A 14,998-nucleotide genomic window follows, 5' to 3' on the forward strand; every position below is an offset into this window, starting at 1 on the left:
ATCAATTTGATACCAAATTCTTGGTATGTAACATTTAAGGAGACTTTAAAATTTAAAATAAAGTTGGCCCATTCTAGCCTATGAAGGCCATTTACTTCAATGAGGGAAAACAAATTTGGCTGTTTTTACCTCACCAGGGCTTATAAATCTATTTTTATAAAGTCCCTGCTTATAGTTACATGGCACCCAGCCCTAGGGGCACATAGGGCACACCTTAGGGGTGACTTATATGTAAAAATAAGGTAGTTTAAGACTTTGGAAGTACCTTTAATTCCAAAGTCGAATTTGCATATAACTTTAATTTAAAAGCAGCCAGCAAGGCAGGCTTGCTTTTAAAATGACACTGGGCACCTCAGCAGTGCACCACCTATGCTGTGGTCCCTAAACCTACATGCCCTACCATATACTAGGGACTTATAGGTAGGTTAACTTAGCCAATTATAATTAGCCTAATTTGCATATCCATTTTACACAGAGCACAGGCCCTGGGACTGGTTAGCAGTACCCAGGGCACCTTTAAAGTCAGGAAAACACCAGCAAAAAGTGGAAAATAGGGGCAAAAAGTTATGGGGCCTCTGCAATCAGCCCTGTTTTCTCACATGCTCCTTCTGAAGACGTGGCTCTGCTTCTGAAATAAATTCATGTTATCTTCATTTGAAAAGAAAAGCAGCCCACAAACAAAATGTTCATGATTTATGTGATATATAAACAATTGGTGGCCAGGGAATGGATACATGAGAGATTTTCGGAATACTCACATGAGATTCATAAGCATAAAATGAATTTAATGAGAACTCATTCATTCGTCCAGCAGGTATCTGCAAAACCCAGCATGAAGCCTGCCCTCCTGGGTCAATGTTGGACAATCTTGATATAAAGCACCAGTAATCATCAACCACAGATGAAGCCCAGATTCCCCTCTGATCTCTGTACTCATTTCAAAGGACCACCTACAAGACATGTCTTCGAACTTGGAAGGAATTGTGTTTATTTTTACAGAGTTAATTTCAAGGATCATAAACAAACTAATGGGGTGAAGGTGATTAAATGTTGTTTGTTAAGAAAATTGAGCAACATTAATTAACCCAAATTGGGACATGGTGAGACCTGACTCTCCTACCACATTAGCCATCATTGTGAACTGAGGAAGTCTAAGAATAGGTGGGGGCCTTTATGAAAGACATAATGGACAAATTGTGGCTGTAATATCATCTAACACAGTGGTTCCCAACCTGTGGTCCGGGGACCCATGGGGGTCGCGAAGCCTTCTCAAGGGGTCCGCGAGAGCCTAGAAAATTCAAAAATATTAACAAATATTGACAAATTAGGTCCCCAGCTTCCAGTAATGATTCAGACGGGGTCCCTGGGTTCCATTAATGTTAAAGTGGGGGTCCACAGAAATCAAAAGGTTAGGGACCATTGATCTAACATATAACATGGACCAATAGATACAGAGTCAACCGAATACATAAAACAAAGCATGATGCTTAACAGGAGGATCGCTGTTTTATGACATTTTGCAGAAAATGCTCGACAGTTGTAATTCTTCTCCCCCTAAGGTGGGGCATGGGCGTGTAGTTCTGTTCTGCCTCCTCCAGCCCATTCCCTGGAATACTGTGCATCTTTCCTGTTTTTCCCCACTCTGCCCTCCCTGGTCAGGTGCTAAAACCTGCTGAACCTTTATGCAGTTGGGGAGGTGGTCCAATTGAAAGGCCAAGAACAGCAGAATGGGGCAAGGGGGCAGGGGGTAAGGAGGGTCATTATTCTCCATGTTCTACGTCGTGTTAGGGCTCCATTCTTGCAAAGCACCATTTATTTCTTGATTCCCTAGAACAGTATTCCTGTTTTTTGCCACGAACAACAAACATAAAACGGTACAAACCTAGCTCAATGACAGAATCCTGATGGCTCTGAACTCCAACTTTCACTGGATGACAAGTCACTTTGATTGCACACATGCAAAGTGTGCATCTTTCAATGTCTGTTTCCTAATTTTACAAATCTCATTCAAAGATGGCTGCCATTGATGTGTGCACATTGTGAAGGCCATGTACATAAAACAAAAGGCATTAGTAAAGTCAATAGCTATCATTGCCAAACGTATTGGCTTTCTCAATACTTATTAATGCTGCCACTCTTTCATTTCAAGTTCAAAGAGTTAAATATACGATTATCCCATGTGCTCTTTGGCCTTTTTTTCAAATCATTTTTCCAATTCTCATATAAATAATATTGTGAAATACTCTTCTTCCGATTAAAATGCCCACAAAGTCTCCTATGGGAACACTGGGCTGAGTTAGAATTCAGCTGGCAGGGTACTTCATTGCAAATGCAGCTGAGAAACCTGCCCATCAAACCCTTGGTCTTCCCACCTCACCTAGAGTACTCAGTCAACACAGTCTTTTGCCATTGGCTCTGTCAGTGGAATACTTCCTCCGGCAGCCCAGCGGAGCAGGGGCCATCTGAAGAAGGGCATTACATAGTTTACCCTATTTGGGGTGGATGGTGTAGCTTATGCTGTTTTTTGTTTCCTGCCCATCATTTCCATGAAAAACCTGCTGGTGAAGGACAGGAAAAAACCTAAAGGGTCCCCCATGACCTGGGTGGAAACTCCCAGGGAGTCAGCGTCATTAGTTTTTTGTTTTGCTGAGACAGTCATCTGCCTTTGCTAACAGTATAGTCCATCAAACGTTTCCTATATTGAGAGGAACTGTCCTGACAGCCGTTCCTGCCAATGTAGAAAGATGTCATTGGGGCCAGTGGACATCTCTAAATTTGGGCGCGGAGTTCCCTCCAGATGGTTGAGGTAACATCCTCCACCATCCCCATGGAGTAAACTCCATCCACTCAACTTTAAACTGGCCCCATGCTCTTTCATGTTGTTTTTATAACCTGTTTCCCTGGTCAGATTTGGTTAGTCCTGTATATTTGTGGAGAAAATGAAGGAGCACAGGCGAAAATATAGAAAGGAAAAGGAAAGTCAGAGAGTCCAGGAGCAGAGATAGTGTGGGGCTTCACACTTAGAAATGGTACGACATGCCCATTATGTTTCTTCAGGAAAGTCAACGATGTTGATGTTAATTGTGATTCGGATGCTGGCTGGCATAGATGTACCCTGTCACCCCCATCCAGTGGTTCATTTGAGTTGGTGGTTGCAGGTGGGAAGCACTAGCACTTATTTATGTGGACTGGCACTTATTTTTCATCATCAGACTTTAATCCATTGTAAGAGAGAGAAACACACCAAAAAGGAGGAAGAAAGATAAAAACAGAAAAACAGTGACAAAGAAAGAAAGAGGAATGAAGAATAGCCTGAAAGAGTGAGATGAAAGGGCAGAGGGTGGTATGGGAATGCCCTCATATACAAACCTATTGGGCATCTCTCCTCCAAATACTGATGGAACTGATGGGGAGATCGTTGCCCAAAACTGTTGCAATATGCCTATTAGAAAGATTTCTTAGACCAGCAAACTCCAAATGCATATTCATATTCATAGATCTGGCATTGCTTTTAGGGAAACAGCACATGGCGATGCAGTGGAAAGCAAACACAGCTCCTGTAATATCACATTGGCTCAGAGAACTGATAAAATAGTGCATCATGGAAATTATTGTTATGACCCGAATACAAAGAAAAAGAGAGAAGGTAACATCTATTAATGAATGGGACACAATACAACTAGTACTACAAGATAAGTCAAACGAAATGCCCCATTAGAGATAGGATTTGACCACAAACACAACCTTGACAGGATGATAAACATGATACACCAAGAATTCCAGATGGGGATTTCGGGGTGGTCGGCATAAGGCAGCACCTCTGGGGTTTTGGGGCGGGTGGTGAGGTCCTGAGGATAGGGAGACAGGATTGGTGGAGGTACCCAGGGGTGGGGGTCAAGAAACAGTGTAGGCAGATAGGGCTAGTTAGGGTCATTAGATTCAGCACGTCGGCAGCAGCAAGGAAAGTTTTTAGGAGCAGGGAAAGTTTGGATGAGTGTACAAAGAAAGAGGATCATAGAGGCCCTGTTGAGCCTGGAGGTAGAATGCTTTTGTGATCTTTTGCTGCCCGGGGTGCTGGACCAAGCATGGGTCCCAAAGTGTCCGAGACCGCAACTTAGGTTGGCGGGAGGTGTGGCAGCGGCTGTAATGGCCTACTCGCTGTCGAAAGGCAAGATGAAGAGGCAGGGAGCCCAGGTGAGTGATGGACAGGAGGTGGGAGCTGAGCCCCCCCGCGGGCGGGCACTCCAGGGCTGAAAGGCTCCACTGAGCAGTGTCCACAGTAAAGAAAGGAGGCACCAAAGTGAAGGTAAGCCGCGCCGGCTCTGTGGCGCTTGCGGATTTGCCTGTGGATGGAGGGAGAGCTTCAGCATTGACTGACTGATTGGGGGCAGGCCTTCAGGTGAAGTTGGGTACAGCATGGCCCCAATGCACGCGGCAGATCAGGGCATTGCGGTGCGTGCATGCCTTACCAAGGCAGGGCATGTAGAAGCGGGAGGCGGAGCATACACGGACAAGAGACTGCCCCTGGATTTGTTGCAGGAGGCCGGCAGGTGGGCCAGATTTCTGGCATCACAGGTGGTGATTTTAGAGTGGGCACGGCCGTGGGTATAACTGCAGATTTCTCTGGGTCCATCAGGATCAGCAGGACAGGAACAGGAGCAGGAGGAGATTTATTATGGGGACTACCCCCCGTCCCCCCCCCCACCCCCAAATGTGGTTTTAGCGATGAGGCGACCCATGCTTTCAGGATGGATAGGCAGAGACAACCAGGCTTGTCCCAGTGAGGTAATGGAAGGGGCAAGAGCATATGGGGCAACAGGAGCCTTGGGTCCTTGGCTGAGAGGGGGCCAGAGGGAGGACAGTAGGAGCAGGGTCAGGCCTGAAGGGCAAGGATGAAGACGGTTAACAGGTGGGTGGGGGGTGGAAGTGGTCAGCAGTCAGGATGTTCCAGTGACTGGTCAGATGGGAGCAGGGTCAGTCCCCTGGGAGGCCAGCAAGGACACACAGGCGGTCAATGGCCCAGTAGGCCCATACAGTGGTGCGGGGCAAAAAAAGAGCAGGTGGCAGTAGGAACCTGATGAAGATCTAGGGGTGAGTGGCAGAGTAGGGAGGGTAACAGTGGAAACTGACCAGATGGCACAGGTAGGAGACATCCAAGAAATGTTGGCCAGGGTGCAAGTGGAGCAGGGAGGCCTTCGTACAGCTCAAGGATCCTGCTACGAAGCCAGAGCACGTGCCTACGCAGCCAGTTCTGGGATAGCGAGGGACCGAATTTTTGCTTTTACAGGAAGGCTTATTGTGGCCCCCCACATCAGAAGAAGCTCCTCAACAGATTATATGGAGACCAATTTGGAGATGGTGGTGTTGGTGATGGGGAGTTACCAAGTACGAGTGCAGGTGTGCGTAATGACCTGAATGTTGGCATGGAGGAACAGCTGGATGATGAGGCTGCTGAAGATGAAGCAGTGTGGTGTTTGGCGAACAATGATTGACATCATGGATGTCTGGTGGATGATGATGGTGTACTAGTTAGTGTTTTTACAGGCCACGAAACAGAATGCAGGGACAAAGGAGTCTGCAGACCAAACCAAGAGGTTAATGGTGGTGGGTCAGCAGACCATGGCTCGGGTCATGAGTTTGAAGCAAGGACATGGGGCAGAAGCAGATATCAGGTTGGTGAAAGGATCAACTGACAGGAGGGGAAGCTAAGTTCACAAAAGAAGGGAGCGAGGACAAAGGACAAAGGCAAGTGGCAGGAAGATGGGCAAAGATGAAGGGGACAAGAAGGAAAGCAAGGTGGTCTGATATAAGAAGCTCCCATACATGGGCATTACAAAACAATTAGGGGCTCATCTTACCATGGCCACCAAGGAGAGAATTTGGAAAAGTGAGTACATTGAAATGTTCAAATTGCTGTATAGGGAAGTGAGGGAAGAAGAAGGGGTTAAAGAGAAAGAATATGAGTTGCGCAAGCGCTCCAAAGTGGCAGTTAACATTGAGAATTGGACGGCTGCCTTTTTTAATATACGCAAGCATATATCATGAGAAGTTTCCGGAACGATGCATGGCCTTCTTAAAATATTTAGATGTGGTGTGCAACGGTCAGATTACCTTTGGTGGTTGGACGTGGTCAGGTATGATGAGGAATTCAGAGCGAGAGTAGCAGACGATGCAGATGGAGTTTGGGGACAACTTGATAATGAGCTGTTTTTGCAAACAATGATGCCAACTAGTCCAGCCCACACAACATACACAGCTAGCAGGAGGCCTGTGATTTACAAGCACTTTCATGACCGTCCCACCACAAGGGAGGTGGAGTAATGTGGGAGAGGACAGGCGAACTCGGCTGGGACATACTGGGCCTTTAAGTGGCAGAACAACAGTGTTGCTCAGTGGCAAGATAGCAGTGACACAGGGGCATAGGAAGAGGTGGCCAGCACAACATGGTAAAAGGCTTGTACACCAGTTAAACTTGATCGATTGAGGTATTGGCTGAATTACTGTGTGTTGACAGACAAAGGAGGACACTTGTTGCAAGGCTTTGAGTATGGCTTTAAGTCCAAGGTAGCGTCGCTGGGCCGAGAATTTGCATTCCTTCCAGGGACAGGAAGAGCTTGTGTGGCTCAAATTAATGAAAGAAGTTTGTAAAGGTAGAATGGCTGTTTCTTTTTCTGATTGGTCACTGATGCATTTGATTATTTCTCCCAGTGGGATAGCCCCTAAGAAAGAGCCAGTGAGGTTTAGGATGATTGAGCATCTTTCATGGCTGGAGGGGCAGTCTGTCAATGATTTTATCACTGAAGGAAAAAGCAGAGTGCATTATTGTGGACTCTGTGATAGGCTTGATAAGGAAGGAGGGAGGAGGTGAGTTGAAGGCAAAATGTAATGTCAGATTAGCTTTCCGGCTCTTGCCAGTCCAACCAGATGATTTTAAGTTGTTGGGGATTCAATTTGCAGGTTCTATATTTGTAGACAAGCGTTGCCCATGGGCTGTTATGTTTCTTGCTTGTTATTTGAAGCTTACAATATAATGTTGCGGCAATTGTTTAAAATTGTTACAGATTTAGAAGCCATGACACACTGTTTGGATGACGTTTTCATGGTGGGAGCACCAAATTCGTTAGAGTGCAAGGAACTGTTTGCCAAATTTCAGGATTTGTTGCAGGGCACAGGGGTTCCTATAGCCCCAAATATACTTGTGGACTGGTGGAGGTTTTGACTGTTTTGGGGGTAAAACTGGATTCGGTGAGAATGGAAGCAAGGTTGCATGAGGACAAGACAGTGGCATTGTTGAGACTGTTGAATGAGATGCTGGCAAAAACAAGGTAAAGGTCAAATACATTCAGGTGTTGCTGGGGCAGCTCAAATTTGAATATATGGTGGTCAAGGCAGGGTGAACTTTTTGTCACAAATTGGGTCTGGCTTTGTCAGGAGCTTTGTTTCCACATTACAGAATCAGGCTGAAGGGACAGGCAGGAGTGAAAGAAGATTTGAGGGTATGGCAACCCTTTTTGAGGAATTTAATGGCGTCTCAATTGAAGGGATGCGTGATGAAGCAGCGTGGTCTCTGGAGTTGTTTTCTGATACAGCTGGCAGTCCAGGTTTTGGATTTTTTTGGCAAGGGCATTGGTACACGGAAGAATGGCATAAGCAGTGGAGGAACAGAGGTTGTAGTATTGCATTTCTCGAATTGTTTCCCTTGGTGGTTGCAGTTTGTGTCTGGGGCCACAAGTTTTTCAACAAGAAAATGATGTTCCATGTGGACAATTTGTCAGTGGTGCAGAATGTTAAAGGCCAATTGGCAAGGGATCGGAAGGTTCTTAAACTTTTGAGAGTTTCTGTGTTGGAATGTTTATGGCTGAATGTGGTATTTATGGCAGGACACTTTGCATGGTAGACAAGAGCTTTTTCTCATTCTCAATGGCAGAGATACTATGGGCTTGTGCGTCAGGCCGATGCAGAGAAGACATCTGTGTCAGGGTACCGGTGGACCATTGGAGAGAAAGGTTGAGGCAACTGTTCAAAGGTTTCTTGTCTGAATCTACATGGAGCTCATACAGTCAGGCCTGGAATGAGTTCAGAGTGATGGACACTCGGAGGAGGAGACTGGAAGAGGGAGAGGAATTGTGTGGGGAAGATGTGGTGAAATTCATTATGATTTTGACTGAAATGGGTTTGTCTGTGATAGTTGTGGGTAAGCTGGCATGATTTGCGTTTTTCGGAAAATAGTTTTGGGGTTATAAACCATCAACAGGTGAGATGGGGAGGAGATTGTTGAAGGGCTGGATGGAGAGTGGGATCCACAAGAACATGTTAGATGGCTGGTGACGCTACATTTGTTGAAACAATTGATTTGGGTACTGTAGCAAGTTTGTCATGGTATGCAAGAGAGCAACCTATTTCGGTGGTGATGTTGAGGCTGTTTTTTGGGGCCTTCCGTGTGGGTGAGGTGATTATGACTCAGAAGAATGAGGGTATTCAGGGAAAGGGTGTCTGTGTGCTGGGGAATGAACTGCAGGTATGGATGCCTAAGTCAAAGATAGATCACAAAGGCAAAGGGAAGTGTGTGAAGCTTCGGAGCTACCCTGAAAAAGCAGTCTGTCCGATGCACTAGTGGCAAAATTACACGGAAGGGTATCTCCAGTAGGTACGCTTTTTCACCATGTATCTGGCAGGGGCGTAGCTTCAGGGGGCCGTGGGGTGCTACACCCACCTAATAAATTAATTTTCTGATAAATAGTTGGGAACAAATGCTTCGAGTCGGGTATGTTGAGATGTCTGCTGGATTTCACCAGGAATTTTTACATACATTCAGACAAAAGAACGCACAAACACTCTCTCCCTGTTAGCTTTTAAAGTTGTCAAAATATTGGTAATTTTACAAAACAGTGTGTTTTCCTTCACTTAGTACCGCTACCAATCCACATTCCTCTCACTTTCTACTGTCCCTTGGGCCCCTCCCATGCACTCTGCTTGTCGTATAATGTATTTAAACATTATAGCCCAGCCTGATTGTCAGAAAATCTGAAGCTTGCAACCCGCCAATCTTTCTGACCAAGCTTTGCCCCTGGTGTTTGGGAATAGTGTTACAGACCCAGGTTCTAGGAGTGCTGCGGAGGGCAGTGAGTAGGCTGGGCATACCGGGAAAGGAATATGGCATCCATTCTTTTCGGACTGGAATGGCAACTGAAGCAGAGATGTGAGGGTGGCAGGGATATGAGATTCGTAAGGTGGGGAGGTGGAAATCAGACTGTTACAAATGTTACAGGAGAAGGCCTTGTTGGTAGAGATTTTGTTTAATGCGTATCCTCTGTTTGTTAAAGGTTGCATTGCAGGGCCTCAACGTGACCACATCAAGGCCTGGATTTATTGACATTCTTTTGTGAAGTGGGTGGAACACCAGGCTGATTCTGGGACGTTCAGCAGACAACTGGGTTTCAATGATTTGGGAGTTCAGTTGAAATGGTTTGGGAAAGCTGAGATGCGCTGGAAAGAACTGCTGCTCAGGTTGGAGGAGTTATGGAGAATCCTTCATCGCCCAGATGTGCTTAGGCCTTTCACAATATGTCAAGGAGGACTAATGTGAAATGAAGAGAATGTGATCAGGAACGATGTTGGTATGGACGGCGTTTTTACCAATGAGAAGTTGCAGCGGTGCCAAGAAGCCTGGGGCAATTGATAGGGTCCGTAAAAAATGTAACCATGACATAAAGAGGCTCTACAGAAATGAGTGTTTGTGGTGGAAGATAGTTGTATCAGGCATGAAGCGAGTCAGTTTTTCAGAGACGCCAGGGTGCATTTGTTGGTGTTGGGTGTGGATTTGAACTTACTTACAGTTGAGGATGGTTTTGTCCAATTTGTTGAAGGATCCAGCTTAAGGTGTTAGGGAAGGAGGGGCAGAAACATGCTTGAGAGGTTTTTCTGGTGGCGGGTAGTTTCAACAAGTTTGGAAGTTATTTCATAAAAGTTAAAGGGGTTAACACAGTTCAGAGATGCAGTGGGAGAAGGAGGGACAATTTAAAGAGCTACAGGAAGACAGCCGTTTGTAGGACATTGAACATTTTGGACACATGAAGTTTGGAGTGAGCAGAGATTGGGGAGGTATGAGTGATAGGGGAATTCAAAAGATCTTTTAAGGGAGGCGGACAGATAGGTTTTACATTGTGTTAGCAAGGCTGGGCTTGCATACTGGCTAGATGCCAAGGATTGTGTAAGTTAAAGTTGCACCTGCCTCATTAAAGTGGCCTTTTCCACACTATTTCTGTCTCATGGGGTTTTAATGAGTGCCATCCTGTCCGATGTGGGCCTGGGGGGTGGTAGGTGTAAGCCTGCACCCCCAGGATTTTCGGGCAGGTGGTGCGGTCCTGAGGACAGGGAGACAGGATTGGTGGAGGTAGCGAGGGACTAGCGAGGGGGTGGGGAGGGCTAGTTAGGGTCGGCAGGAGCAGGGAAAGTTTTCCCACTTTCCTGCCCTGAATTTAAAGGGCTGTTTTTGTGGCATGGGAAGCTGGGCGAGTACCCATTTGTTGCTATTTAGAGGCTGTATTTTTTGAGTCAGGTTTCCTTTGTGACATGTGACTATGGTGATGGATTGTGTTTGTGTCGCGGATGAGCAGGTGCAAAGGGAGTTGGACAGGAAGTTTCAACAGGTTAGAACTAATTTCACAAAAGTTGGACAGGTTAACGCAGTTCAGAGATGCAGGGGAGGGGCAATTTGAATTGTTACAGGAAGACATTCAACATTTAGGGCGTGTTAAATTTGGAGTGAGCAGAGATTGGAGAGGTATGAGAGGCAGGGGAATTCAAAAGGTTCTTTTAGGGGAGAGGTGAAGCGGATGGATAGGTTTTAAATTGTAATAGCGAGGCCGGGTTTATATAGTCTGGCTGGATGCCAAGGTTTGTATAAGTTAAAGTTGTACCTGCCTCATTAAAGCAGTCTTTTCCACACTATTTCTGTCTCACAGGGTTTTAATGAGGGCTGTTCCAGCCGATGGATCTACGGAGAACTGTAATTTGTTTACCTTAAGGATGAAACAGGGGGAATTAACTGTACTGATGGTCGGAGGGTCTAGAACGAGCTGACAATCCGAAGGTGTGCGTCAGGGGAAAGGTGAAATATAATGCAGAGAGATGTGCCCAACTAGGCCCGGGTGCAATTTTGTTTACGCTAGAGTAATCTTGCATAATTTCTGGCATGTCACATTATGGCAGTTACATGCAATGCCCTATGTTAAGTCATTATGACACGTCATGTAGTAGCATAAATACTTTATTTCAGTTAAAAGCCATAAAAGTACATATCATGATAAATAAAACAACATAAAATCAAGCCATGTAAATTAAATGAGATTTCATTTCGCTAAAAATCCTATTGGGGTGCCTGGGGAGAATGAAATACTAACTGAACACCTGCAGTTGTTGTTTGTGTCATGTGCAATTTTGTGCTTTTTGTGTTGCGCAAAATACACTCACTTTCAAAGTGGAAAGAAGGGGCATTTCATGCTAAAGTTTAGATTCAAATGTGAATTTCACCCAGGCCTAATCACACCGTCAGCAAGAACATGAATTAAACACTAGACAGAGGTTTTAAAGCTGGACAGTGTCAATGAGTGTTAGCATGTCATCTACATCAGTGGTGCTCAATTCAAGCCCACCACAATGATCACCATTATCACTCTTTCTAGTATTTTTTCTGCCGTTATGTACCATCATTCTATGTAGTATTTCTTCTTGCTTGATTTATCACACCTCTCTGTAGTATTTCTTCTTGCTTGATTTATCACCCCTCTCTGTAGTATTTCTTCTTGCTTGATTTATCACCCCTCTCTGTAGTATTTCTTTTGGCTCTATGTACGATCACTCTTTGTCGTTTTTCTTCTTTCTCTATGCATGCTAATTTTTTGTAGTGACTGCTACTCTATTCTGTGCGTCCATAAGGCCTGCAATGCACGAAATCATAAAGAGCCATCTCCTGTAATGTCCTTTAAACAAAAACATTACAAGGGCAAACAGCTGCAATCGGCCCAACAGAATATTAAATCTTACCTCATCAATGCTGGGGTATGGGATATAGTCATCCTGGAACGAAAAGGAACAATGGTAAATAAAAGATTAAAAATAAAAAGTTTCAATTGGGTTTGATAACTGTAAATAATGCCTTAGGCATTAATGTGGAATAAACACGAGGTTAACAAGCAGATATTCACATATATCTCTCAGTGAACAAATATATTTTTTCTTACATTCTACAATGGTGTTGGTTCGCACAGTCTTATGCAAATATACATAGTACATCTTTGCAAAATGTAAATTGGAACATTGGGTGGCAGAAGCGCATGACCCTTATTGTAAAAGGGAGTCCACAGTGAATACAAAACAACAAGAGGCTATTTTCCAAAACAGATTGTGATGCATATTTTTGGATGGAAAAATCCTCTACATTGTAATGGACGTGCACCCCTGACCTGAGCGCCAAACTGTACTGACGTCTGGATCCCTCATGCTGATTTGTATTGTCATAAGCCAACAGTGTGCACCATGACATAGGCCTGTCTCACAAATTGTGGTCTTGTTGGACCAGGAGGGGCATCCAGAGTGCTTACCTGGTAGTGGTGGTTGGCTAACGCCTTCATCAGGAGTTAAGCAGCATGAGCGCAGTGGTGGCAGCATACCGTGTGGTGATCAGTGGGAGGTCCTTTTTACCCTGTGTCACTGGAGTGAAGCCTACAGGTTCACTCATTTTTAAAGTTCTGTTGCTGTGTTCTTAACTCACTCTCGGCCTACATCAGTTTGGTATGAAGTGCTGCGTAGCACAGAAGTGGTGAAACTGCCTGGGTGTTTGTGTGCCTGGGAATGGGTACAATATAGGGATAATGTAGTACTAAGCAGTGCGTGCATAGTGAATGCATGTATGGATGTATATTTGCCTCTGAGGGATACAGTACCTGAAGGATGTAGTGCTGTGTGTGCAGGATACATGCATGTGCTGGGTGTATGTGTACTTGTGGGGTGTGTAGTGCATGTATGTTAAATCTGTATGCTGGATGTTTGTGTGAATATGAAAGGTACAATACATGGCATGGAGGATGTAGTGCCGTGCAGTGTATGCATAGTAAACGCATTTGCTGGGTGTATGTGTGCCTATGAGAGGTACAGTACATGAAGGATCCAGGGCTGTGCAGTGTGTGCATGTTAAATGTATTTGCTGGATGTATGTTTGCCTATAAGTGGGACAGTACTTTAAGGATGCACTGCTGCACAGTGTGGCCAGGCTTTATACATGCAGTGGGTGCATGTGTGCCTGTGGATAGTACAATAAATGAAGGGCTCTGGGTTCCATGTCGGGAGACCCAGGCCTGCATGGTGGAACATGGGGAGGAGGCAGATAGATCACCTGGAGAGCTTCATGAATTGCTGCATCCCTGTAAGCTGGGTGGGACACACACTGGGGAGGGGAGAGCGAGGATCCCCCTGTACACTTCAAAGGGTTCTCTTTAATCCAGTGAGAGGTCACCATGAAGAGGCCTGGGCAAATTTCAGGAAGCAGATGGGGCTGATAAGAAAATCATAACCAGTAGGGCTAGGGGCCTGAGCTAACATTTAGATGCACGTGGCTGACGTCCAGCAGTGAACTCTAGTCATTTCCATGACCTGTGTTGTGACACTATCAGCTTTGGAGACAGACTTCTCATCAAGAGGAAGATGCAGCCGGGCAGGTTGTGTGAGGAGGGGGAAGCTTTGCAAGACTTCTTGTGACCAGGACTGGGGGCCTAAGACCTCCTAGTGTCCCTGCTAGGTGACGGGACATCACCCAGAGAATCCAAGACCACCTGCCCTTGTGTCTAGAGCACCAGCACCTGCCTGCTTGCCAAGATCAGTGGGGCCTGTGAGGAAGAGGAGAGTGTTGGAAAGAGCGAGGTCCAGTGGGGAGCCATGTCCAAAGAACTCCCGGAGCGAGGTGTGAGGAAATTACTGCTGCATCAATCGAGTCATTGGCCATGTGCATGACAAAGTCGGCGACCCCCGCATGCCAAGAGAGGGTCACTGTTTATTGATCCATGTGTTGTACTGTGCCTATGAGGCCCATCAGAGTCCATGCGTAGTGCTGAGGTGGCGACCCAGTATCTCACCAGGGGCTGCCATGAAAAAGACTGCAGAGCAGTAAGGGCATAGCCTTGTACTGTAGCAGGCGGCGAACCCATATGCCAGGAGGGGACACTGTGAAAGAGACTCCCATATGATACAAGCCGTAGCCTTGTGCGGTAGCGGACAGTGACCTCATATGCCTGCAGGGGCCGCCGTAAAGAATTTCACCTTGCCAACAGGTCAGGATACCATGTGCTATGAGATGCAGTGACCCTGTCTGTCAGAGCGGGACACCAAGAGTATCAAGTACTTCAACTTGCTCTGCCATCAACCACTGGAGAAATGTGGACACCGTGGGAGCCCCTGCGCACGATCACCTAGGCGAGGGGCCTAAGACAGGATTATCACAACCAGCACCCCCACCGGGAGAGGAACCGAACACTTACCCAGCAGGAAGAGCCTCAGAGAGCCTCTGGTCACTTAAGGAATGAGAGACTCTGTACCCACTAAGTATAGCCACCTAGGACATGTGCGGCTGACTCACCTGAACTCTGCTGCAGCTGCTGCGGGGGCTTATGGAAAGGCGCACTCAGGAACTCCAGAGTCTTCACGCCTGCTGGTGCGGATAACACTGGTTTCAGGCCCTTCGGTCGGGGGACTTTGCTGTTAATAGCAGTGAGGAACTGGAACACTGTTGACTTTAACTTAAAGTGAACTCTTGAAACTAGGACTAATATTGGGGCATACTCTTGATGTTACCAATATTGAATAGGGAATAACCACTATCGCTAACATGAGGAGAGAGTGGGACAGGGAATCAGCAAAAAAGCACTAGAACCCTGACCTCAGATGGGATTGTGAGATTGTTTGTGAATGCCTTATTTTTCATTTGTGTTGCTAGCTGTAGAAAATA

At 45.9% G+C, this 14,998-nt stretch overlaps 1 protein-coding gene across 4 annotated transcripts in view; it reads right to left on the bottom strand.

The window, feature by feature from the left end:
• The window catches only part of RAP1GAP2 (RAP1 GTPase activating protein 2), a 793,228-nt gene that overhangs the window by 322,379 nt on the left and 455,851 nt on the right, over window positions 1-14,998 (bottom strand). For all 4 annotated transcript variants that reach the window (XM_069227007.1, XM_069227008.1, XM_069227009.1 and 1 more), the window contains one exon: window positions 12,046-12,078. In XM_069227007.1, the coding sequence (XP_069083108.1) occupies window positions 12,046-12,078 (33 nt within the window). The remainder of the gene's footprint in view (window positions 1-12,045; window positions 12,079-14,998) is intronic.

Source organism: Pleurodeles waltl, chromosome 3_2 (genome assembly GCF_031143425.1).
Source record: "Pleurodeles waltl isolate 20211129_DDA chromosome 3_2, aPleWal1.hap1.20221129, whole genome shotgun sequence".
NCBI lineage: Eukaryota > Metazoa > Chordata > Amphibia > Caudata > Salamandridae > Pleurodeles > Pleurodeles waltl.